At 35.1% G+C, this 26,155-nt stretch overlaps 2 protein-coding genes across 6 annotated transcripts in view; one reads left to right on the top strand and one right to left on the bottom strand.

Annotated features, from left to right (window-relative positions):
- RASA1 (RAS p21 protein activator 1) overlaps positions 1-16,154 on the top strand; it is a 127,618-nt gene extending 111,464 nt beyond the window's left edge. Inside the window, exons 16-25 of one of the 2 annotated variants that reach the window (XM_023215007.3) lie at positions 788-960; positions 1,277-1,436; positions 2,800-2,942; positions 4,114-4,229; positions 4,890-4,976; positions 8,108-8,175; positions 9,678-9,766; positions 11,181-11,258; positions 13,692-13,826; positions 15,029-16,137. In XM_023215007.3, coding sequence (XP_023070775.2) covers positions 788-960; positions 1,277-1,436; positions 2,800-2,942; positions 4,114-4,229; positions 4,890-4,976; positions 8,108-8,175; positions 9,678-9,766; positions 11,181-11,258; positions 13,692-13,826; positions 15,029-15,112 — 1,133 coding nt within the window. In that variant the 3' untranslated portion in view covers positions 15,113-16,137. Of the gene's footprint in view, positions 1-787; positions 961-1,276; positions 1,437-2,799; positions 2,943-4,113; positions 4,230-4,889; positions 4,977-8,107; positions 8,176-9,677; positions 9,767-11,180; positions 11,259-13,691; positions 13,827-15,028 lie in introns of both variants that reach the window. The other variant, XM_023215008.2, reaches the window with a different exon arrangement.
- The window catches only part of CCNH (cyclin H), a 36,483-nt gene continuing 10,978 nt past the window's right edge, over positions 651-26,155 (bottom strand). The window contains exons 6-12 of one of the 4 annotated variants that reach the window (XR_002732169.3): positions 25,908-25,978; positions 23,302-23,413; positions 19,254-19,314; positions 18,636-18,715; positions 17,425-17,538; positions 16,988-17,122; positions 651-913 (exon numbers count right to left, since the gene is read on the bottom strand). Coding sequence is in view for 2 of the 4 variants with exons in the window: in XM_023215010.3 (XP_023070778.2) it covers positions 19,197-19,314; positions 23,302-23,413; positions 25,908-25,978 (301 nt within the window). In the remaining 2 variants the exon portion in view is untranslated. Of the gene's footprint in view, positions 914-16,987; positions 17,539-18,497; positions 18,716-18,743; positions 19,315-23,301; positions 23,414-25,907; positions 25,979-26,155 lie in introns of those variants that run through there. The other 3 variants (XR_003309434.2, XM_023215011.3, XM_023215010.3) reach the window with 3 other exon arrangements.

Raw genomic sequence — 26,155 nt, forward strand, 5'->3', positions numbered from 1 at the left:
AAATTTCCCTTAAACTTGAATATGTCATTTATTCACTTCTGGTAGTCAAAGGCTCCCAGTTCCTGTCCTCAGCAGCACAACTCCTTCCATCCTGCTGCTAAAGCAGTTGACAGTGGGATTTACCAATTCACATCAGGGTGAATTAGGTTAATACCTTCTTAACACTCAGGCTTAGGGAAGGAAGTGATATGTATTAACAGATCAGAGCCTGAATATTCCTCTATAAAATGTTTATTCTGTAATTTTTTTGTAGTAATTTTAGTTTTCCATTACTTTTACGATAAAATCCAAACCCCACAGTAATGACACAGAAGGAAGGCCATACCTTATATTTGAAGTGCTCTCTTTTCTTTTTTCACTACTTTTCTTCTTAGCTACACCTCCAGATCTTGTCAGCTCAAGGGTTACCTGTTTAAAGTGGAGTTTTCACCTCCACAGGCTGAATTAGATATTATTTATCTGTACTCGAATAGCATTCACCACTATTAACAGCACTTAATGCTGAAACATAATTGATTTCTTGCCTTCTTGACTAAATTGACCTCTGTGCAACTCAAAGACCACATCTCAATCATCTCTATACTCCCTACCTATCAGAGTTTAGTGCACAGTAGACATTCAGTAAATGAATGAAGCAATTAAATATTGAATTTGTGATGTTATTGGAAACTCCTTTAATGAAAAGCATTTAACACCATAGAGAAGACTGAACACCAGAAAAATTTACTTGCATGACTAATTATCATGTTATCTTTTTAGACAATAATTGCTTGTTTTTCTTCCCAAGTATTTATGCGCTGCCAGTTGAGCCGATTACAGAAAGGGCATGCCACAGATGAATGGTTTCTGCTCAGCTCCCATATACCATTAAAAGGTATTGAACCAGGGTCCCTGCGTGTTCGAGCACGATACTCTATGGAAAAAATCATGCCAGAAGAAGAGTACAGTGAATTTAAAGAGGTATTAAGTTATTTATCAGTCTTGTTTTTGTTGGAATTAACAGAAACATTTAACATTTAATAAAAAATCCATTAAGCTAAACATAGTAATTCATAGCTTAGTAGCACATTGACACCAGAGAAGATTTAAAACCTTGTTTTATAGTGTGATTTTGGTAGAAATAGGTAGATTACGAATTCATTCTATTTTAAATAAATTTATTCAATGGGACATCATTTTAAATATAAGAACTTGTGAAAGAACATATTTCTTGTTAGTCTCATGGAGCATGCTTATTGCTATGTACTTTAAACAGTCTTTTAAAATGTCATTTTAGCTTATACTGCAAAAGGAACTTCATGTAGTCTATGCTTTATCACATGTATGTGGACAAGACCGAACACTACTGGCCAGCATCCTACTGAGGATTTTTCTTCACGAAAAGCTTGAATCGTTGTTGTTATGCACACTAAATGACAGAGAAATAAGCATGGAAGGTATAGTATGGCTATGTTAGTGTGATACTTTAAGAAACTGGGTTTAGATTTTGTATCAAGGGTATATGGACTCTATCTCTGAATATACTAAATTGTTAAAATTATATTGCAAAATAAGTTATTCTGTTTTCCCTCATTAAAAACTGCAGCTGGAGATCAGTTCTGATTATGTTGGTTACTATGGGGAGCTGATATTTTCTAATGCAGAGTTTGGCAGATAAGTACTAGAAGCCACAAGAAAGTGGTATCTGTGTCTACATCAATGGTTCATAGTGCTTGATTATCTGGCATATTTAATTGTATTCTCTTGTTTATTTATTTATTTATTTTGAGATGGAGTCTCAGTCGCCCAGGCTGTAGTGCAGTGGCGCAATCTCAGCTCACTGCAACCTCCACCTCTCGGGTTCAAGCGATTCTTCTGCCTCAGTCTCCCGAGTAGCTGGGACTATGGGCACATGCCACCACACCCGGCTAATTTTTTATTTTATTTTTTAGTAGAGACGGGGTTTCACCATGTTGGCCAGGCTGGTCTTGAACTCCTGATTTCAGGTGATCCGCCTGCCTCGGCCTCCCAAAGTGCTGGGATTACAGGTCTTGTTTAATTTTACTTATTCATTTCACAGAAGCTGGGTGTCAATTGCATTTTATTTCTAACTTTTATAGATAGGTAGAGTTCCCAAGCTGCTAGACTTAGTGCTTTTAGTGGCTTACAAAATAATCCACCAGCACCCCCACCACCCCCTGCCCCAACACTTTGATTCAGTAATAGTTCTTGCTTCTAGTTTCCCCAAATAAATAGTAAAGTTTAGAACTATTTCCTTGTCATCACAAAATATAGATTTGTCAAGGAATAGATAAAACGGTGGTCCTCATTTTACACTGAGTTTATCTTTTCCGTAGCATTTGTATTTCATTAAAATTTTACTGAAACTCAGTAGACACGTTTTAAGCTAATAAATTAATCTAAACTGGGATTTTGTGTTATATCCTTAATTGTAAATAAACCCCAAAGTTTCAAAGCATGGGGTCAATGGGCAGGAAAGCTGATTTGTGGTCCTAATTTTGTCACTAGCTGTCTAACTGATCTTACATATAACAATTCTGAGACTTCATTTTTCCACATGAACATGGCAGTGTTAATCCCTTCTCCTGTTTATGATCTAATGAGGTAATACATATGAAAGTCTTACAGAGTTAAGTCTGTAGAAGTACAGGATGTCGTTGTAATTAGTACTTCAATGCTGCATGCAAAAAGTACGTTTAAGTGGTTATTCCTTTTGAGGTAAAATGAATTCACTTAATTTCCAATTTGATCACATTAGGTCAGTCCTTTACAAATAATCTAATGTAAATATTTGTGTAGATGAAGCCACTACCCTATTTCGAGCCACAACACTTGCAAGCACCTTGATGGAGCAGTATATGAAAGCCACTGCTACACAGTTTGTTCATCATGCTTTGAAAGACTCTATTTTAAAGATAATGGAAAGCAAGCAGTCTTGTGAGGTAAGAATTTAATGTTTTAGTAGGTAATAATTTGTAGCCAATTACATTTTAAGAAAAATATTAAATTTCTAAAATTATTCCTCATAGCAGTTATACCTGTCTCTAATACATTTATAAAAATGTTCTGCAAAATGGACTTTTTAAAAAAGATGTACTTTATTTTGGGATTAAAAACCATCAAGTTGCACCAGAAATTCATGAAAATACTTTTGTCATTTCCTCTACTGCACTAGTAATCTATATACTACTTACAGAAAGTGTGCATAACATACATTGAAGGTTTTGTTAGTGACTTATCATATGACCTATGTAGCACTTCATTACATCTAGCTTTGTCCTTGAAGGTTTTTTTTGCGAGAGGAGAATTATGAGATAACCTTGACTAAAACAAAAAACATCTTTTTAGGATTATTAAAGCTTCAGTATAAATTCATAATAAACTATTAAGACAGTAAGTGGAATCTCACACATATATTCTCTCATTTTAATGGTAAAGCAGCTACAAAGAAATATATATTTTAGATCTGATACAAAAATCAGTTTAAGGAATTGTTTTCGACAGTGGACACTGGAACCTAGCAAATGTTAATCCTGCACGAAGGTGTCAATTCATACTAATAACCTGAAGGGAAGAAATCAGTGATTTAATTTTGGAAATCTGGAGTAATGCCATAGTTGGCCTAACATAAGGATGACACAGAAGTGCAGCAGGTGGGTAGGGGAGTCTCTGGACTTTAGAGATAGGCTGCGGAATTCGGACTTCCATAGATAAATGTACTCTGCTGACACTAGATCAGAAGGGTTACAGGAAAAGTTGTGAGAAAGGTTTGTGATTCTGCCTAAGACATTTGATATTTTTATTAGTCATTAAATAAGCCTCATTCAGAAAAGGCTTTTAATCAGCTTTTTTTACCCTCAAATAAATAGAATTGACTAACCACTGGTTGCTTTTCAGTTGGGTAATTGGGAATAAATGGTAACAAACCTACCAGAAGGAGTTCCATAGAGCAAACTACTTAAAGACTCCCATTTATACAAAGAAAAAAGATTAGTACACACAGAGATACTGAAAAATAGAGAACCTTGAAAACTACAACTACTTATTTTCCTCAATTCATTTGCATTTGTCATTGCCAACAATGCATTTCTATTGATTTATTCCTTCTTTTAGTTAAGTCCATCAAAGTTAGAAAAAAATGAAGATGTGAACACTAATTTAGCACACCTATTGAACATACTTTCAGAGCTTGTGGAGAAAATATTCATGGCTTCAGAAATACTTCCACCGTAAGTGGTGAAATTTTCATTTGACAAGAAATTGTGTATCTATGTCTTGAGAAGTTTCTATTTCTAAAACATGTGAAAGCTTTTCTGTTGTCCTAATATTGTTATACTCTGGAAAAGTCACGGTTAATCTTTATAAGATGAATTATATTTAAAGAAAATAACTGTCTTAATAAAACCACCCATTGTTTTTGTACAAGCCAATATGTCTGGTTTGTATAGTAGCTTGGGGAGTGAATAGAGGTTTATAGTTTCAGATTTGAGATTGTAAAAGATATCTGGTCTGTCCATTTAGTCTATACTTGATAGATTAATCACTCTGTTAATATGCTTTTAGGCCTCCAGTATTAGTGAACTCATTTGTTCAGGCAGAAGTTAACCTAAGTCTAAATCTTTCTCCCCAGAGTTTGCAGCTGGTTAGTTCTCTGTATCTTAAAGTAAATGTCAGGAAGTTGACTGAATAAATTGATGATGATAAACTTAGTCGATAAAGTTTTCCTTACCCCTTCTAAATGTCTCATTACCTGTGGCAAAATGCTTTTTTGGGGGAAAAGGCCAGTTTTATTAAACTGTGGTATATTTGGGTAAATTAAGCTTTCGGCTGCTAGGAGATCAGTAGTTTCACTTGCTTTCTGTGTTGAGATGATTGTGTTATTTTGGCAGGACACTGAGATATATTTATGGGTGTTTACAGAAATCTGTTCAGCATAAGTGGCCTACAAATACCACAATGAGAACAAGAGTTGTTAGGTAAGGCTCATCAATTCATTTGTTAAATCACAAACTGATAGATGGATAATTGTGAAAAACTGAAGAATAACAATATACAATTCAATGCTTTTTTTCTTTGGCTTTTATGTCAAAGCCCTGTTGCATATTTTCTAAGTCCAAATGGCTCCTAAACTTAAAGTTACTATGAGATTTAGCTACTGTTTGCATTTTCTAAAAACATGAACATTCATTTATAGTCAAGTATTGGGGATTTTTAAACCCTTACAGGATGAGGTTAAAAGTTATACAACTAAAATCTGTAGCTAACTTCATATCATATTCTTCATACATACACACACACATTGATTGGCACTAAAAGAGAAGAGCAGTAATTGACTGATTTAGATATTAATTGCTTTATTACAATCTGTGACTCTGAGCTAACCTGTAACCAGAACATGTAGTGCTGAAGCTGTGTTTCAGTCTGCTCAATGTACCATAATTAGGAAGAAATGTTTGGGCAAACCATGGAATTCGGAAGCTTATATAAAGGGACTTCATTATCATTATTCTGTAGGAAGAACTGCTTTGGCAAATCATGGAATTTGGGAGCTTATATAAGGTTACTTAATTATCATTATTCTAACTTACTTTCCAATGAAGAAGCAGATCTGTCTGGAGAGATTAAGTTGTTGAACTAAGGTTATATAGGAAGCTGGTGGCTAAGGCACAACTAAAGGTAACTTTCTAAGACCCAATCTGATATCCTTAAGTCTTACTTGTAGGCTTTTGCTTTTGTTAAGCATACTCCAACCAATACCCCAACTAATTCCAGGCAAATGGAAGTTTAATGCAAAAGCATCATGGAATACAGCAGTTTTCTAATAATATGTTATTTAGAATATACATTGTCATGCCATGCTATATTTAAAATAATTAGACAACCATTAACACCATTATTACAGTTTGTTTTGAAAATGTGTGTTAATCCTGCCTCCAACCTAAATTTTGTCAAGGGTCTTCTATTTCTTTTTTTGGGGGGCAGATAAAATTTCTCTTGGTTATGATATGACATAATATTTAAGAACTACAGATTCTGTTTTTCTTGGCATTAATGGTGATTGAGAGGAATAGAAAAGAATTACATTCCAGCACAGTTATGTGTGAGATGTAAATTAAAACTGTTCTATAAATTTGTAAGTTTCAAACAAGTATAATTGTTAAGCAAACACAGCAGGAAATTTTGAACTGATGCAAGAGGGTGTTTTAGGGCATTTTTGCCAAGGTTATGTTTCAGGCTCATAGACCTACTATGTATAATTATGACAATATTTTCAAGTAAAGTTTACACAAGATTCTGTAAATTTGAGAAGTCCAAAATTAAAGACTTCGTTTTTTTGAGACAGAGTATCGCTCTGTTGACCAGGCTGGAGTGCAGTGGTGTGATTTCAGCTTACTGCGACCCCCGCCTCCCAGGTTCAAGTGATTTTCGTGCTTCACCCACCCAAGTAGCTGGGATTACAGGCATGCAGCACCACACCTGTCTATTTTTGTATTTTTAGTAGAGATGGGGTTAGACCATGTTGGCCAGGCTGGTCTTGAACTCCTGGCCTCAGGTAATATACCCACCTTGGCCTCCCAAAGTGTTGGATTACAGGCATGAGCCACCATGCCCAGCCAATAAATTACAATTCCTATAAATGGTGTTTGAGAAGTAACTACTTTCTGAGAGCCCCAAAATTAGCAAACAGGTACATGTTCAAAGGTAAATGCTAAGAAATTGGGTAACCCACTCTAACAGAGAACAGAGATTGTGCCTATTAATGTCTAGAAGGAATTGCGTAACTCATTATTTTGGGAATAATGCTTGTCTTTACATAGATTATGTCTATTAATCTGTAGAAGGAATTGCATAATTCATTATTTTAGAAATAATGCTTGTCTTTACATGGGACAAGAGGTTATTAGTGTGGATTCTTCTTAAAAGGAAATTAGAGAGAAATTATCTACATGACAACATATCCTCCCTACCAGTGACTAAAGGAGGCAGAATAGGAGTATCTATGCAAGCTTCATTTTCACACTTAACTTGTCCCAAAATAAAATTAGCAGATAAAATAATATAAGACAGCTGTTAGTATAATTTTTGCTTTTGCTATTGTTTTGTAATTTGGTAACTTTTAAAAACTTTAGAATTCCTAATGTCTTGCCTTAAAAGTTTTCCAGGCTGGGCATGGTGGCTCAAGCCTGTAATCTCAACACGTTTAGACCAAGACAGGAGGATTGCTTGAGGCCGGGAATTTGAAATTGTCCTGGGCACCGTATTGAGACTCTGTTCTCTACAAAAATAATTTAAAAAAAAAAAAGTCAGCCAGGTATGGTGATGTGCACCTGTAGTCTTAACTACTCTGAGCCTGAGGCAAGAGAATTGTTTGATCCCAGGGCTTCAAGGTTGCAGTGAGCTGTGATTGCGGGCCACTGTACTCAAGCCTCAGTGTACTCAAGCCTTTGAGATAGGGTTTTGTCTCAAAAAACAAAACCCTATCTCAAAGAAAAGAAAAAAAAAAAAAAAACCTTTCCAGTGTTCCATTATAGACATTTTCATTTATCAATAAGTCACTTTTTCTCTAGTGCAATGGATTCTTATTTTTATATGAATCATCAACAAAATCAATGCAGCCAACTTAAGGCTGTTTTGTTTAAATAAATTAAGAAATGAGGATGTGTGAAATTCTGAAATTGTACAGAATTATGCTTATATAATATAAAAAGTATATTTATACTCCTGTGGTATTTCAGAAATTCTTAGGGTTCCCGAGGATACTACTTTAAGTATCACATGACTACTAGGCCTGGAATAATAAATAGTAAGCAAGACAGTAAATACTACAGATGAACAACATTTTCCCAAAGTTAACCCAAATTCTAAATTGGGAAAAGTGAGTAATACATTCAGGAAGCAGATATATATATATATATTCTTAAAATATGATGCTTTGGCTTACTGTTTTCTTAAAGCTTTCTGTGTCTGGGCTTTCTTTTATTGGTTTAGAGTGAAGTTTATGGTTCTATGAGTACTAAAAATTCTGTTTTATATGTATTGTTTTAATGTAACACATTATATATGTTTTCTAAAAAAAAAAAAAAAAAAAAATTTCCCTCCCATTCAGTGGTTTTGTTTTTCTTCGACTCATCTGTCCTGCCATCCTGAATCCACGGATGTTCAATATCATCTCAGGTAATCAGCTTTTGATAAATTTCAAAATTCAAAAATTTACAATTAACAGTTTCACACTGTTAGACAAGAATACTCTTCTTATCCAGTTCTAGTCTTGGCATATATAAAGTACTCCAAAGCACCCTTCCTTCCTTGTGCTTCTTCGGCTTTTTTCTTTTTGTTTCTTTTCTTCCATCTCATATCTAATCTGAGATGGCATGATTACACACATTCCACCTTTTTTTCTGACGCTATTGTGTCTCAAACCTTTATAATAAATAACTTCTTATAGTCTGCAACTTGGCTTTTTCAAGTTGGGAAGAGCTTTGCTTAGCCCATTGCTAGACTGCTGCTAGCTGGATCTTCAAGATCAAATTAAATGATATCTACAGTTGGAATAGTATTCTGTGAGTATGTATGAAGAAAGCAATCCTGGTTCCTCTCATTAGAGATTTTTAAAGTCACCAGTTATATAGTGTAAATTGGCCATTTTAAACTTCCGTAAACCTGATGCAGTTTTATTACCCATATACCCATTTTGAGATGACTTTCAGGTGTTACACACTTCTTTCAAAGAAAGGATAACAGGGGTATTTGGGACTCTGAATGTAATAATGAACAATTATAAACAGTAGGAACTGGAATTTTTACCTTAATAATCTGAAGCTCAAAATTGTATTAAAAATGTTTTGGAAATGTCTTAATTTTTACTTGTATATAGCCATCACGTCTCTGTAATTATCTTTTATTGCTACTAAAGTAGTTAAATCTACAAATCCATTAAGATTAAGGGTTTGAAATTCTTTTGGAGAGATCTATCTGAATGTTTGCCTCAGACAACACTATATAAAACTAGGCAGTCAGGTAGATTATCTATGGGATTTTACTGTTAAATAATTAAGTTCCAGAGCTTATATTTAATAGACACCAATACTTGTCATTTACATCCTACTTATCTGTGTTCTACAGGGAAATGCCTCCTGATTTCCCTTTAAAATATTTTAAAAGTTTATTAAATTTCATGTTTTTCTCCTCAAAATAAAGCAGAGGTCCTAGATTTTATCTTGCTTCTTGTGCTTTAAGTGAATTATTTGGATTGCAGATAATGTTGGGAGCAGGGAATTGCTCAGATTGCTAACCTGAGTAGGCCAAAATTAGCTTTGTGAACTGTCACAAAACATGGGAGGAGTGACAGTCTTTTTTAGTGATAAAGGTAAAGCTTTGAGGTCCTCTGAAATAGTATCAACCATTGGAAATTGCTGCGTTTTGTAGTACCCTTTTCACAAGCCTTTAGAAGCACTGATAAGCATATTCAGTTTTCCTCTTTTAACTCAAGTTCTTTTGAATTATACAGATCATAATTTTTTTTTCAAAAAACATTTTTCAAAAAACATTCTGAGTTGTGAATGGAAGAATGGGTAGTAGTTTAATAGTAAAGAAATGTTAAAGTGCTAAATTTATAATGGTTTAGCTGAAAGTGCTGTTGGAGTTGGTGTCATTAGCTGTGCCCAATTCTCTTCCAGATTCCCCATCTCCTATTGCTGCAAGAACACTAATATTAGTGGCTAAATCTGTGCAGAACTTAGCAAATCTTGTGGAATTTGGAGCTAAGGTAAAAACATTTTGATACTTTAAAATGTAATTTATGACTGCAAGTTTGACATGATAAAACGATAAAATTTGGCTTCAGTGAAATTTTTAGCAGTGAAAGATTATTTTCGTTGCTATGTTTGTGTTTAAAGCATCTTGTTTAAATTTTACATTTTAATAGTGGAATTTTAAAAAAAAACACTTCAGCCATTATAGAAAACAAATTTTTCAAGGTCCAGTGTACTCAAATTCTCCCACTTTTAACATAAAAACAATAAATGAGTACATTTTAATACAAAAATTCACTAAAAATTTTATTTCACAGTAAACCTTCACTGTAAATATTAAAACTCAAGATTTTTTTTTTTTGACACCTACATGTAACTGTACTATCTAAGGATAATGACTAATATTCAGTTGGGATCATATCATGCCTCCTGCTTTTGTCACCTAATATGTGACAGACTTCTTGCCATATGTGGAAATAGATAACTCATTATTCTTAATAATGGATATTTAGATGGCTTCCAATTTGTCCCTGTTATTGTTGTAACATATATCCTTACATACATTTCCTTTCATACTTGTTCAATTATTAGCTGAACTTAGGAGTAAAATTACTAATACATGTTTTAGGCTTTGCTATGTATTACAAGATTTCCTGTCAACAACTTAAGATTCTTTTGTCACTCCTCACAGCCTTGCCAAAACTCAGTGGGTACTATACTTTTTTCTTTTCTGCCAATTTGATAGGCAGAATATTTTGTATTTCATTGTTTTATTACTGTTAGACTTTCATTGTCTCTATCTTTGGAATTGCCTATTGAGGTCCTTGTCTCATTGAGTTTCTTACTGATTTTTAAGAGTGTGTTAATCTTAACCTTTTCCCTATTTATAGTATAGTTGTAAGTAGTCAGGATTTTAGTATGATGAGCAGTTAACATGTATGGCCTAGGTTTTGAATTCATCTGAATCTTGAGGCAGGTTACAAATAAGATATTTTCCTATTGCAGTCTTCATTATATTGTATTTTAATTCCCTGTAATCTCTGCTGGATTCGAACCTATGATTTGGGACCATGTTTGAGTGATTTTATATATAAGCAATTTGTGTCTGCCAGTCTGTGTGTTATGATTTGTGCTTGGGTTCAGAATTTTCTTTCATTAAAAATGCCCATACTCCTCAGTATAGCCATTTGCTTATATACTAGAAGGAAAATACTGTCATTATATGATTTAATTAATTCTTGTGAATGTGTTGCTGCTGCTACACCTAATTTATAAGAAGTATTGCTACATGTATGGGTTTTGCTATATTAATTTGGTGTGAAAGTAACTGTGGTTTTTGCTGTTAACTGTAATTACTTTTGCATCAACCTAATAGGTCAAACAGTGGTTTGTTTCCGGTGCATATAACAGAAGCATTTTATTTTTCAGGAGCCCTACATGGAAGGTGTCAATCCATTCATCAAAAGCAACAAACATCGTATGATCATGTTTTTAGATGAACTTGGGGTATGTATATAGTTTTTAGGTACTTTTTAAAGACTTAGAGTTGGCATAGCTAAGTTAACCCATTTAAGCAGCCATCTTTAGAAAGATTTTCTATCCAAAACTACAAAGACAAAAAGCCTGCAAATTTTTGTCTACCTTCCTAAACAAAAAACAGCGTTTTTGTTTGTAATTAAAACCATTTATTCTTAAACCAAAGCATACATTATTGTGGCTTTTAGACTACTTCCATCATTTTTTAGGGTCCGTCTTGTTTTTCATATCCTTTTAAAGCTATCACATCTGACTGCCATGACATTCTGTTGCCTCCTTAGCTTTTTTACTTTGCTGCTACTATGTGGGGCTTGAAGCAAGACGATGACACAGTTCTGACCAGGTTAAATAAGTAAATAGACTGAAAAGTCTTCTTTTCTAGGAATAAAAGACATGGATTTGGTGTTACACTTCATTCAGTGTGAATATCTATGCCTCATTTGGGCCTTGTTAATAAAATGTGATTACAAAATTATGAATGAGGTTATTTTATAATTTCTAGGACCCTGCCTTTAAGAGTTAAATTTTCATGATTGTACAGATTTTCAGGTACTGAGTCAGTTTTAAACTAAACTTATTAATAATTCAGTTCATATATAGGGAAACCAGCAAGGTACATGTACACATGTACATGTGAATAGAGCTAGGTATAAGGCATGGCATTAGGGAGTGCTAGGATTGGAGATTGAGGTGTCCATGTTCTGTCTTAATATATTCAGATTCAGTTAAAAAGAACACAATTTCTGGCAAACAAATCAGAAATGCCTGTGAGTCACTAGTTTAGTGTATGAAAAATTATGGTATAGCTCTATGTAGTGAAATTGACAAGCTAAAAGTCCATCATGCTTCTATATGTGAACTGGGATACAGCTGATCATTGGAAAACATTTTTACTATAATGTTTAAGGAACTGTGTGAGAAATTATGCCACACAATCTAGGATTTCATACTGCTTAGAATCCAAATATAATACTATTATATTTCTTCACCATCTGTATACCATCTGTATAAGCCAAATTTATTTTTGAAGACCCACTTGAATTATTATCTCCTTCAGGAAGCTTTGCCGAGCCCCAAACGTGAATAAAGTAACTTTTGTTTTACCTCCTAAGCATCCCCTGCATATCTGTGATATATAAACTCTGTGTTGCTATGATTACTTTTTCTAAAGTCCTTTCTACTAGAGTCAGTTCTCTGAAGGCAAATATGGTGTCTTTCATCGCTATAATCCTTTAATCACTGAATGAATATATCCTGTATAACCGTGTTTCTCTATCCCAAAGAAAACATTGTTTTGCAGTTTTTAGCAGTGTAAAGCAAATACTGTCACCATTTTACTGGTAATCCAAGCCTTTGTTAAATGTTATTCCAAGGCTTAAAATAACACTGCCATTTAGTGTTGATAATAAAGTACAGGTTGAGTATCCCTAATCTGAAATCTGAAATGCTAAAAAATCCAAAACTTGTTGGGCACCAACAGGAAATGCTATGTGGAAAATTTCCAATTCTGGATTTTTGGATTTGGGATGCTCAACTGGCAAGTATACTGCATATGTTCCAAAATCTGAAACACTTCTAGTCCCAAGCATTTTGGGTGATATTCAACCTATACTATAAACTTTAATTATAGTGACTAAGTTACTTTATGAACCTTATCTGAAAGTACCATAATTAACACTGATTATTCCCACATATTAGCACGTATTCTGAACACAGTCCACAGATAATGTCTAACTTGACATGTTCTCATTGCATTTTCATAGTGCAGTTCCTACTTATATGCATATTAACTTAGACAAACTACAGGAGCTTAATAATGAAATTTCATCTAGGAATTTTAAGTATAGGCTGCATTTAATCCAGATTAGCAGTTAACCTACACTATTTGGCATATGTTCTATATTTCAGATATAAAGCTAATTGTTAGGAAGCCACACCCCCCGACCCTATTTTTAAAATAGCAATAATATTGTACCACATCTGTCATGCTATGGAAAAAAAGAGAATCTGGCTTTCATGTAAATACAAAGGTTACAGAGTCTATATTTTACCATCATTAATGCTGAATTTTATATTTCAATAAGAATCTTAAGAATTTTAAGAAATTTGAGAATTAAAAAAATTATCTAATATACCCAATTAGAATATTTTCACACGAGACTATAAAGATTTGTATTTCTAACAAAAAATTAGCCGGGCATGGTGGCAGGCGCCTGTAATCCTAGCTACTTGGGAGGCTGAGGCAGGAGAATCGCTTGAACCCGGGAGGCGGAGGTTGCAGTGAGCCGAGATCATGCCATCACACTCCAGCCTGGGCAACAAGAGCGAAACTCTGTCTCAAAAACTTTTAAAAAAAGAAAAAAGATTTGTATTTCTAAATGCAATTTTACAATTCCCTTAAAGAATGTACCTGAACTTCCGGACACTACAGAGCATTCTAGAACGGACCTGTCCCGTGATTTAGCAGCATTGCATGAGATTTGTGTGGCTCATTCAGATGAACTTCGAACGCTCAGTAATGAGCGTGGTGCACAGCAGGTAGGCTTTCGCCAGCCTTCATTAACAATGATGTTTCAAGGATAACACTTTGAGAGGTAATAAATAGCTGAATTCTGGTTAACATTTTTTCTTGTTACATTTTTGAGACTCTGCATCATATTAACAAAAGATCTCAGCAGACAGAAATAACGGGCCCAGACTAAAATGATGTACATTTAATACTGAAAAACATCAGGTTTTGCTCTTGAGTCTGCATGTTAATTCTACTAGAAAACAGTGTAACTGTTAATATACTTTGGCGACATATGTGAAAATGGCTAGTAAGTCAGTATTTTTTTTTTTTTTTCTTTCAGTTTCTTTTTTCTGTCACATACAGATACAGTGCATGGCCAAAGTGATTCTCAAATTGTGAAACAAATGATTATTATTTGGGATGTTTGTCAAATTCACATCCAGAGATTCTGAAGTGTGGCCTTGAAAGCTGCACATCTAGCAAACTCTTACAGGAATTTATAGGGATTCTGATGCAAGTGAACCATGGCCTACATTTTGAGAAACAGTAGACTACATTGATAGACTTCTATCTGCCATCTGCACCAAAGAGATACAGATTACTAGGTCAATTAAGATACTGGAGATACAGAACAAAATGAGTTACATTTTCAATGTCCTCAGCTGACATAAGGGCCACTGAGAAGAAGTGACCACGGGGACAGTTTTGACTAGTTTCTAATGTAGTTTCAGGAGATACTGAATGCTGTCACCGCACTGGCTAACCATTTGGCAGGGATTTTGTAGAAGGGATTAAAGCATTGAATTTGGTGACTGAGTTCTCTACAATCTGAGATTCTAGAATCCTCAAGTCCTGTTCCTCCCAGCCCCCCACCCCCCCCAGCTTTCAAAACTAATAATACGACTTGCCTTAGATATTAAATAAAAGACCTTTAAAGAGAGGTAAACTTCTTCTGGCAAAATGTGATAGTGATAGTTCTGGCCTAAAAAATAGGAGCATGCCAAACACAAACGAATCTCTGTTCCCTTTAGGGTATAAAAATTCTCTTAGTTATGACCAGAAATACTCAGCCAATGACTGAATAATAGAAACTTATGTTTTGAGTGGAATTGTGCTAATATTTTATGCATCCCTTTGCTTTGATACTGCTTTTTTCAAATCCAGGTTCCCATCCTGAAATTGCTGACCGAGCTTTCATTTATTTTCATACCATTTTTCCTCTGTCTAGCACGTATTGAAAAAGCTTCTGGCTATAACAGAACTGCTTCAACAAAAACAAAACCAGTATACAAAAACCAATGATGTCAGGTAGCAGCCTTCGCCCCAGTGTTCTGCATGGATTCATCATGCCCAACGTGGTAATTCACTTCAGTATAATGTCTCCTTTGCTCTTGCCAAAAAAATAGCACCCTTTTCCACATTCCACTGATGTGTGAGCTATGCAAACAAAATCCAAGATTCTGCTGGTGCGTAACTATGCCAGCAACCTTGTAAGCTATCTGTGCAGGATATTTGCACTATTTCCACATGGAATCAATCTTTAACAACCTCTGAGCCTTGGTGTACAGATCACCTTTCACAAAACAAAATGCTATGACTGTATCTTGGAACTCTGAAAATATATTTTCAGTACACCCAGTTGCCAAAGTCTTGCTGTCTCTTAGAGAAAGAACTATGAAATCAACTGACAAACATATTCTCTTATTGACAATTGTGTATAACTGGATTGCAGACTGTTCTTACTGTAACTACTTCCTGATTAGGAATATGACCATTTGACTGTTCAATGATTATTTGTATTTACAGTTTCCAGAGTTTGTCATTATAATAGGAACAATCTTTGCTGTATACTTTTAAAAAATACTGTGCTATTTCTCTTGCTGGAACTGTTGAAAGAAAATATATAGAATGATCTATTGCTCATCAGCTTTATTTTTTAAACATACTACTTATTTTGTTGAAATTGTCAAAGACTGTATTTAGATCTCATAATGCTTTGTTAAATGTTTACAACAGTAAATAGTTTGAATTCAGTAAATATTATTGGTTGTTGTATTGATCAATGCATGTTACCCCTTCATTTTATAGACTACCAGTTTCTTTTAACTAGAATGTTTTTGTTAAAAGTTATTTGTTCATTATTTGTGCTACCCTACCCCTTTGATTATGCAGACAAACCTCATCAGCTGCCTAACTTATCCATCTTTGAACTTCTGACTACTTGTTGTATCTGCTGGACATTTAGTTCAACTGTATAGTTTTATTTACTTCTGTATGTGTATTTTTGTGAAGTATTCACAAAGGTTAAGTTAAAATAAAACCAAGGGATATCTTGCATAATTGATTACTTCTGTCTAAATAGAGCTAAGCATTTAATTTGTTTATTTTCTTCCTCCTTCAGGGGCAGTTTAAACCTTAGCACCAGAGCAAGGCCCAGGGAGAAGCTGAAGCTTTAGATCAGTATTTTTGCTAATGGCCTCTTTTGAAAAGGATTCTATATATGCAACAATTCCTTCCGTCTCATAATTGTGCAGGGCAGGTATGACATATGGAACATATGTGGCAGAATGACATTGGTAATCAAAGTGGGTGAGACAGGAACCCAAGGAGGTGTTCTTACAGTAAGGAAAGGCCTAGATTCCAAGGGCAACACTTTATGCTATTCCTCTAATGTATAAATACAGGAAAAAATAAAATGCTAAAGGTTTAAAAGATGTCTGCTTAATAGTTTCAAGCTACAAAAGGCAATTGTTTATATGGGGGCTGCTAACTTCTGTGGCTTCAATCACAGTTTAACACTGATACCAAAAATCTCAACATGTCCCATGCTCCTTTTCCTTGAAATCAACTCAATTCATTCCATTCTCTCCTTTCCTGGCTCTTTTATCAAATTACTCTCCTTTCCATCCCTTCTGTTTTATAGCTGGACTTGGACCAACATAGTATCCCAGGTGGTCTCCTTCCTTAGTTACATGATAGAAGACAGGGAGGATACGGACTAGTCAAGATATTTTGCTATGCACTTTGGTTCCCGCTAATCATGATTCAATCTTTAGCCATACTAACCTGTCATTCCTCAGTCTGAAATCCTTCTCCCTTTTATTAAAAATCACAAACCTGACTCATCCTGCTTCTTATATTTTAACATCATTTGTCTCTCAAGTTGAAATGGAAACTTGTTACTTACCTTTGTAGGCCCTGTAGTAACTAGCTTGTCAGTGTTGAAATAAAATCTCTCACACTTTAACTTTTTTAATGGGGCTGGGTGGGAAAATTTTCAGTGATAAGTGTGGACCTTGCTCTGATGCCAAAGTTTGGCGATCTGAAAGGGAAAATGAGAAAAACTGTGAACATCTTGTAATTCTGTCTAGAGCCTAGCAGCAATGTACTTAACTAGGACCACGATGGAGGATTTATAACTTTTGGCTTCTTCCACTCTGCTTTTGTAAAATCTCATGTCATGAATTTTATTCCTTTGACTCCAGAATGAGGGGAAAAAAAACAAAACAAAACAAAAAAAACACCCCACAAAACTCAAGCCTACAGTTTAAAGAATTGTTAGAGAGATGAATATGCACATAGTAAGCATTGCCTTAAAGTAGATGTAATTATAATGGTACTTACCTTTCTGGAAAGTACAGCCTGGGATGTACTGAGACTGAGGAGGTGTGTGTATCTGTGCAATTTAATTAGATTTAGGACACTTGAATTACTCGGAATTCCTTCAAGCCAGTTTTCCTGAAAAAAAATCTGGCTTGATATACAGACATCCACAGTTTGGTTCCAATTATAATAGTTAACAATTACTGAATACTTAGTGTATGCAGGTACTGTTCTAATTAATCCTATAAAGAGTGGGCATTACTATTTTCCCCATTTTCAGTGTGGGAAACTGGCACTTAGAGATTTAATAACTTACCAAGGTCACATAGTGAAATAGAGGCAGCCATGATTCACATCTAAGTAATTTGTTGTAACAGTCTGTGCTTTTATATTTTTAAATTGACTCATTTCAATTTGAATTACATTTCTCGAACATATTTAGTCTGCACAATTCCTAGTAACTGTTATAATCTACTTACACGGATTCACTTATAGGTGATCTAATAGGTTAATTAAAGGCTGTGGTGACGTGTGCCTGTAGTCCCAATTACTCAGGAAACACTAGCGCCTAGGAGTTTGAGACCTCCTAGGCAACATAGCAAGACCCTACATCAAAACAAAATTAAAAAACCATAACCGAATATACAAATGCTTCTGCCTACTTATCTATACTAGCCTACGAGTTTGATGTAGACAGCTATTCAAAATCATATATATATATATATATATATATTTTTTAAACTCATTTGGAATTGTTTTCGGGTAAGTAAAGAAAACCAATAATATTCATTACCCAGACAACTGGCTTTCAGTACCATGTAATAGCTGAAATACCTTCTGCAGTTTAATAGTAATGGACAAATAGCTAAATGTATCAGGATGGCATTCAAAAAGCCATTTATAAAGGTTTCTAGAGGGCAAAACACATTCCTTAACACTTTTAAAGCTGGCTACTAAGTTTTGTTTTTTGTGGTGCCTTTTTCTTAAAAAAGCATAGGTTTGCCTATCATATTTTGCTTAAAAAATTAGGCAAGTAAGTTGCAACTTTAATTTGATATTAGTCATAATGGAATAAGAATATTCAAAACAGGTGCTATTCTAGCTCTTTTGAAGATGGTTTATTTTACATAAAGTTACTGTGAAAGGGAAAGAAAGTAATAGAAAAGTTTTAATATATTTTGTTTTCACATTACACTTTTTAAATAAAGTTAAACGCTTGATATGCTTCCTACTTCTCTTGATTAGTTAGCATTGAGAAATCAACTTCAAATGGTTAGAGAGATTCTACCAGGTCGTCGTCAGTCCATTCTTCCTAAGAAGGAAAAAAAGTGTGGTAAGGATAACACTGAAGCATAACCAGTATTGTTTACTTCTTACCTCCCTTTAGGAAAATGTTCTCCTCCTTTTACCCATGTGGATTACAAAAGATAAACCAGGAAATTTTGTAATATTTCACTGTTAGTAATGTTGGCATGGTCTCACCAGACTCCTCCAATGAGGAATAAAGGTTACAACTGTGACCTTTTGCCTCTGATTATTCACTTATCTGACTTGACAGAAAATTTGTTTTTAAAAGGGGGTAAAATAAAAAATAAAGCAAATATGTAGTATGTATGCATATTATTTCTGCTTTCTATGAACACAAGAAGGATTCTTCATCAAGTAAAGACAGAAGAGAGAAAAATCCCTTTAATAATGGACAACAGTACTGTACATAAGGAAGTATGCAAAAAATGAAAAAACGCACAACTCTATAATGCTTGTACTCTTGGAGAACAAATCTAATAGTATAATCACACCAGAATGTGTAACAAAAATGACTTAGAGTTCATCTTTGGAGTAAAACATACCTCCTCATGTTTGGATTTCTTTGAGACGTAATCATCATCTTCATAGCCTTTCCTCTTCTTCCTATAATTAAGCAGCTGTCAATAAGCAATCTAATACCAGCCACAGAAACTATAAAATGTAAAATAAACTAGCAAGGCTATATGCAATATCATGTATCTACTGAAAAACATAGGCCTGGATAAATGGAAAAAGATGAAGAGTTATGGGTAGGGAAAATGATACTTTTAAAATCAATCTTTAAATTAAATGCAATTCTAATTAAAATCCCAATAAAATTTTTCATGGAATTTGTCAAGTCTAACACTGACCTAGGAAGAAGTGTGAAAAAATAGAGAATATAAAAAAGAACAATGTTGGAAGACCTTGTCCCAGTTATCTTCAAAGCACACTACAAAAGCTATGGTAATTAAAAGTGAGATATTAAATCAATGATCAGACTAGATTAAGCAAAGTAATGACTATGCAGAAGTACAAATTTAATGTGTGATAAAAAGTGTTTCAAGTAACTAGGAAAAACATGAAATAAAAAATGAGCTGGGACCTGCCGGGCACAGGGGCTCACAAATTGTAATCCCAGCTCTTTAGGAGGCCGAGGTGGCAGATCGCCTGAGCCCAGGAATTTGAGACCAGCCTGAGCAATGTGGCAAAACCTTGTCTCTACAAAAAAAATTAAAAAATTAGCCAACGTGGTTGAGCACCTGTAGTCCCAGCTGCTCGAGAGGCTGAGGTGGGAAGATCACTTGAGCCGAGACAGCAGAGGGTGCAGTGAGCAAAGATCGAGCCACTGCACTCCACCTGGATGACACAGACTTTTTCTCAAAAAAGTAGGGGTATGGGAGCTGGGGCAAAAATTAGTATTTGGAAAAAAGTTGTGAAAAACAATAGAATATATCATATATAATTAAGTACAATCAGCCTTCTGTATCCTGTGGTTTCCACATCTGTGGACTCAACCAATTGCGGATTGAAAATAAGGAAAAAAATTCTATCTGTACTGAACATGTACAGACTTTGTCATTATTCCCTCAAGAATACAGTATAATAACTACATAGCATTTACATTGTATTTAGGTATTATAAGTAATCTAGAGATGATTTAAAGTATATGGGAGGATGTATATAGGTTATATGCAAATACACCATTTTGTATTAGGGCATCTGTAGATTTTGGTTATCAGCAGAAAGTCCTGAAACCAATCCCCCATAGATACTGAAGGATGACTGTATATAGAATCTATAAAGCACTACAAACCACAAAAATGTGGCCAGGCAAGGTGGCTCACGCCTGTAATTCCAGCACTTCGGGAGGCTGAGGTGGGCGGGGGTCAGGAGCTTGAGACCATCCTTGGCTAACACGGTGAAATCCCATCTCTACTAAAAATACAAAAAATAAAACTAGCCGGACGTGGTGGCATGCACCTGTCATCCCAGCTACTTGGAAGGCTGAGGCAGGAGAATTGCTTGAACACAGGAGGCAAAGGTTGCAGTGAGATCACGCCACTGCACTCAGGCCTGGGTAACACAGCAAGACTCCATCTCAAAAAAAAAAAAAAAAAAAAAAAAGCCAGAAAATTGGACAAGGGGAATAAATAAGCAACACAGTAGAAATATAAGTGACTGTTAAACGTGGAAACTTCAATGCCCCATAATCAAGAAAATGCAAATTAAAATACCAATGTGATACTTTTCCACTCAGACTAGCTAAAGCTAAGCATTGATAATTACACGTTGTATCATATGTATGAAAGATGTAAAGAAGAAAATGCGACTTATTTCATAAATACACACATCGATATACGTGCAGAGAAAAGGCTGGCAAAGGTAAACAACTGCTAAGTAACTTCTGAGGTCATGACAGATTTGGGTTTTGAATCAAAGGGGACTTTGGTTTCACTTGTATTGACTGACAATGACAAAACAGTTTTTGTGTCATGAAAAATAAAGGTAAAATAATTTTGAAGATCAAAGAAAACAAATATTTAGTCCTAAAGTAGCACTACTCATGGTAGTGAGTACCAGGGCTGGTCCATGAACAGTTTGCACAGTTTGCAGTGAGTTAAGTATAGGAATTGTGTTTGGAAGTTGTTTTTCTTTCTTTTTTTTTTTTTTTGAGACAGAGTCTCACTCTGTTGCCCAGGCTGGAGTGCAATGGCATGATCTCGGCTCACTGTGACCCCTCCGGCGTTCAAGCAGTTCTCCCTGCCTCAGTCTCCCGAGCAGCTGGAATTACAGGCAACTGCCACCACGTCCAGCTAATTATTGTATTTTTAGTAGAGACGGTGTTTCGCCATGTTGGCCAGGCTGGTCTCGAACTCCCGACCTCAGGTGATCTGCCTGCCTCAGCCTCCCAAAGTGCTGGGATTACAGGCATAAGCCACTGTGCCCAGCCCTAGAAATTTTTAATAGCAATCTGATATAATTTTATGACTGTTGAATCTAATACAACTTGAGCTTATGTTTTTGTCTTCACTTTTCTAGTAACTCATTTTTTATTGAATTTTACAAAAGTATACATCTAGTGAATTTTTTTAAAAAAGTCCTTCACAGTTTGAGAAGCACCCCTCAAGTACTCATAGATATTCAGAATTTGCTTGGCCCACCCAGTACAAGGCAGATGGCAATCTGGAATAAAATGTAAGCTATGGTAGTTAGGAATTCTGGATTATGGTCCATTCAGTTACTTAGCTAGAAAAGGTCGGATTAATAGTTCACTGGTCTAATCCAGGGGCGGATAAACTTTAAAGAGACAGTAAATATTTTAGGCCTTGCAAGGCCCTATAATCAGTTTCTGTTTCAACTACCTAACTTTTCTGCTGTATCATGAAAATAGCCATAGGTGATACATAAACGAATGGGTGTGCTACATCCCAAGAAACTGTTCTAAAAACAGCTAATGGGCTGGATAGGCCTGGTAGGTCACAGTTTGCCAACCCCTGGTCTAATCCCATTTCAAAATCAATGCAAAAAGAACATAATCAGTGCTGCAATACTTTTATTCATTAAAGCCAACATTACTTCTCTGTAACCACTCTGAAAAATTCCTGTTACCACTGAAACTCGGGAGTAAATGAAATCCACCAATTTCAAATTCTGTGCTAAATCATGCTTTGTCATTATAGCTCTAACTATAATAAAACAACCTTATATTCTGCACACTTCCTAACTCCCTAGATATTCCCCAACTACAACTGTATAGGTAAGGAATTTAAGTCATGTGTATTTGACATAAGGGCCTTGGAATGCTGTTCTGGCTTTTCATAGGTGTCCAGCAGCACATATTCACCAATTACAGAAATAATACCTCAATACATCTTAAATATAAAAGGCCACAGATAACTCCCATTAAATTTTAACAAATACGGTATAACTTTAAGTAACAAAATGCATCCCACAGGAAATAGAAAATGACAGTTTACTTAATCCTAGTATCTATCCAAATTCCCAACTGCTTAAACACCTAAAAGAGAAAAGTTTAAGTGGATCTTTCAATTTGCAAAGCATGCATTGCCAATTTTATGGTGATTTCCACATTCAGCTTACATATCAATTAAGAGACATTAAAGGTGTTATGTCTAGCTACAAGAAGAAATTAAACAGCCTATTTTCCTACTGGCTTTATCGTCAATATAAAATTTGTCACTGAAAGCAAGTATGCCAACTTTCCCTACTCTAGCTAACGGAAGTCTGGAACAGCATATTTGTTCCTCAAACCAAGTATCACAACTTCAGAGAGATCAAAGATTAAAAGGACAGGAAAAGGTAAAAGGATTCCTTAGGAAGACCCTGACCCCTGAAATCCCATGAGAAGTAACAGAACAGAACGGCCTGCAAGCCAAAGAACTTATGAATCACAGCAGGATCAGAACTGCACAGTGATTGCCGAACTATTAACTTAATCTCATTAGAAATGTCCATTCAATAAAGAAAATCTGATTTAATGGATCAGTCAGCTTTCCTCAAATGAGCAAACACCAATAAAATGATTTACGAACCAGTTGGACTGGGTAACAATTGTGTCTATTGATAAACACTGTCACATCAACTTACGTGATTACATTAAGTGCAAGCTCAGCAGAATGACATCGCTCCAACTTCTGTTTCAGAACAGCAACTTCTTCAGATCTGGGTGGTTCATACTTTTTTACTAAGTTTCTCATGCCTATGTGGATACAAAAAAGAATTTAAACTGAATAAGCAAACCTTCTCATAGTAGCGGAGCTGGTTACTTTTCCATTTTGTTATAGGAAACAACAAAACACCCTGCAAATGACATGGTTATTATTCTCAGGATTTGCATCATTCTGCATTTCATTCTACATTAAAATCCAATAAGCACTGTATGTTTAGTTGAAGTAATTATGGCTCTCTGCTGTTTAGCCCATATCATATATAACATAAAGCACACTGTAAAATCTAGTATTTTTTGCAAATCCTACTGGGGTCACTTCTTGTTCAGTTTTAAGACTTAAAAAAAAAAAATCCCTAAATGATTTAGTGAACATGTTTTGTTCTCTATCACCAACCATCTTTGTAATATTCCATTCCATAGATAGTGGGCCAACAGTATACTTCCTGTTTACAAAGGAAACTGTTATTACACAATATGCAATAAAGGGAGGATGCTTAGTAAAAATTTAATAATCCTTTGCTTTAACAAAAAGCAGACCCTATACAAAAATGTCCACTTCAAGTTAAAAGTAAACTACTATATCAGTAACTTTATAATTGCAAAAGCATCCTCTAGCTGATCTTGTTATTCAAGTATAATAAACCAAAGAATACAAATTTCAACATTAGTGGAATAATGAGAGATCCAATGAGCTTATTATTACAATTAGCCAGCCATGTGATCCAAATGACTACACTACTGACCTATTTCATAATGCAAACAAAACAGTATTTTTAATTGAATTAATACTTGTAACTCAACACCCTTAGGACAGTATCTGTGTTCCAAAAATTACCAATATCTTAGTAGCATTAAACTTCTGAGTGTTTCATAAAGAGCTGTTTTTATTTCATTTTAAAATAAGTGGAGCAAAATAAAGGTATTGAGAAGAAATCAGTAATAAAACTAAGCTATGAAATGAGTACACTGGAATAAGACCCCCTTTACCTACTAAGTGATGCGATCCTAACAGCTACAGTCAAATCACAATTAGCTTTTAAAGTGAACCCCCTAGTGGTATAACTAAAGACCTACAGTTTATAATTCATAAATCACAGCCATCATTCTCCAAGAAGGAAGCCCTCAGGATCACTTCGAGCAGAGAATCAAGAAATGATACAGAGATGCCCTGAAGCATCTTAAATTTTAAAACACAAAATATGTAAAATGTATACCCATTTACTGTCATCGAAGATCAAGATTTCAATCTTGTATTTTACTGGCTTAACATTTAATTACATTACAAATTTAATTAACAAGAACAATTTACACAAGAAGGTTTGGAAACAAACATGATTGACTTTCTTTTTTTTTTTGAGACGGAGTCTGACTCTGTCACCCAGGCTGGAGTGCAGGGGCGCAATCTCCGCTCACTGCAAGCTCTGCTCCCTGGGTTCATGCCATTCTCCTGCCTCAGCCTCCCGAGTAGCTGGGACTACAGGTGCTCACTACCATGCCCGGCTAATTTTTTTGTATTTTTAGTAGAGATGGGGTTTCACAGTGTTCACCAGGATGGTCTCGATCTTCTGACCTCGTGATCTGCCCGCCTCGGCCTCCCAAAGTGCTGGGATTACAGGCGTGAGCCACCGCGCCCGGCCACATGATTACTTTTAACCCCAAAGAGTAGCTTAGCAGCCATGACCAAGTGTGCCATGGGCAAGAATGAGCAATGGAGAATGCTGGTTAATTCAGCCAATAAGAGATTCTACTCAACTCTTAGGACAGCGTTTCTCAACACCAGCACTCACAACGTTTTGGACTGGATAAGTCTTGGTTATTCAGGGCTGTATTATTTTCCCAACCTTGCTATCAAAATTATCACAAACGTGATGGCTTAAAACAACAGAAATCTATTATCTCATAGTTCTGGAGCCCAGAAGTCTGAAATCTGTTTCACTGCACCAAAATTAAGGTGCTGGAAGGGCCACACTCTCTCTGGAGGCTCCAGGGATAAATCCATTCCTTGCCTGTTCCAGCTTCCAGTGGCTGCCAGCTTCCTTTGGCTTGCAACCACATCACTCCAATTTTCAAGGCAAGCATCTTTAAATCTTTCTCTGCTGTCTTAACCGTGCCTTCTCTGAGTGTGTCAAATCTCCTTCTACCTTTCTCTTAGAGAAATAATTTATCTACAAAATAGAAGTTACAAATTTAAACATTATCCTTATTTCCCATTACATCTTTTTCAGTGCCTAGTATGTTTCTTTATTCTTTAAAAGGATCCTGTTGTCAATCTCTAAATCCTTTCTAAACCGGACTCTATTTTCACTCTTTGCGTAAGTTCTATAGATATGAACACTACTTCCTTCTATGTACCTTCTATTTGTTCTAGACCAATGTGTCTTTCATGCTTCCATAATACAGTAATTCGGTGAAAAGAAATCTAAACAAAAATCTATGTTGTATTTCTAGTTAAACACCAAGATATTTATTTAGAAAGGAGCTTTGTATTGGAAGAACATTTTGTAAAGTGTTCTCATTTACTTACTTTTCATTATATCTAGTAACTGTGACAGGCAAGTTCTGTTCTCTCTCAGCATCAGACTCTCTGATAAATAACTGGTAAAGAAAAGAAAAAAAATGTAATCTATTGAAAACATACAGCACATTGAGAAAACATGACATCATAAATTATTTTCTTCCATCCTCATCAAAGGCAATTAAAATTTTTTTTAATTTATGAATTGTATAATCTATAACTCATGTTTTAAGGATTTATTAGCACTTACATTACAA

The sequence above is a fragment of the Piliocolobus tephrosceles genome, chromosome 4, assembly GCF_002776525.5.
Source record: "Piliocolobus tephrosceles isolate RC106 chromosome 4, ASM277652v3, whole genome shotgun sequence".
In the NCBI taxonomy this organism is placed as follows: Eukaryota; Metazoa; Chordata; class Mammalia; order Primates; family Cercopithecidae; genus Piliocolobus; species Piliocolobus tephrosceles.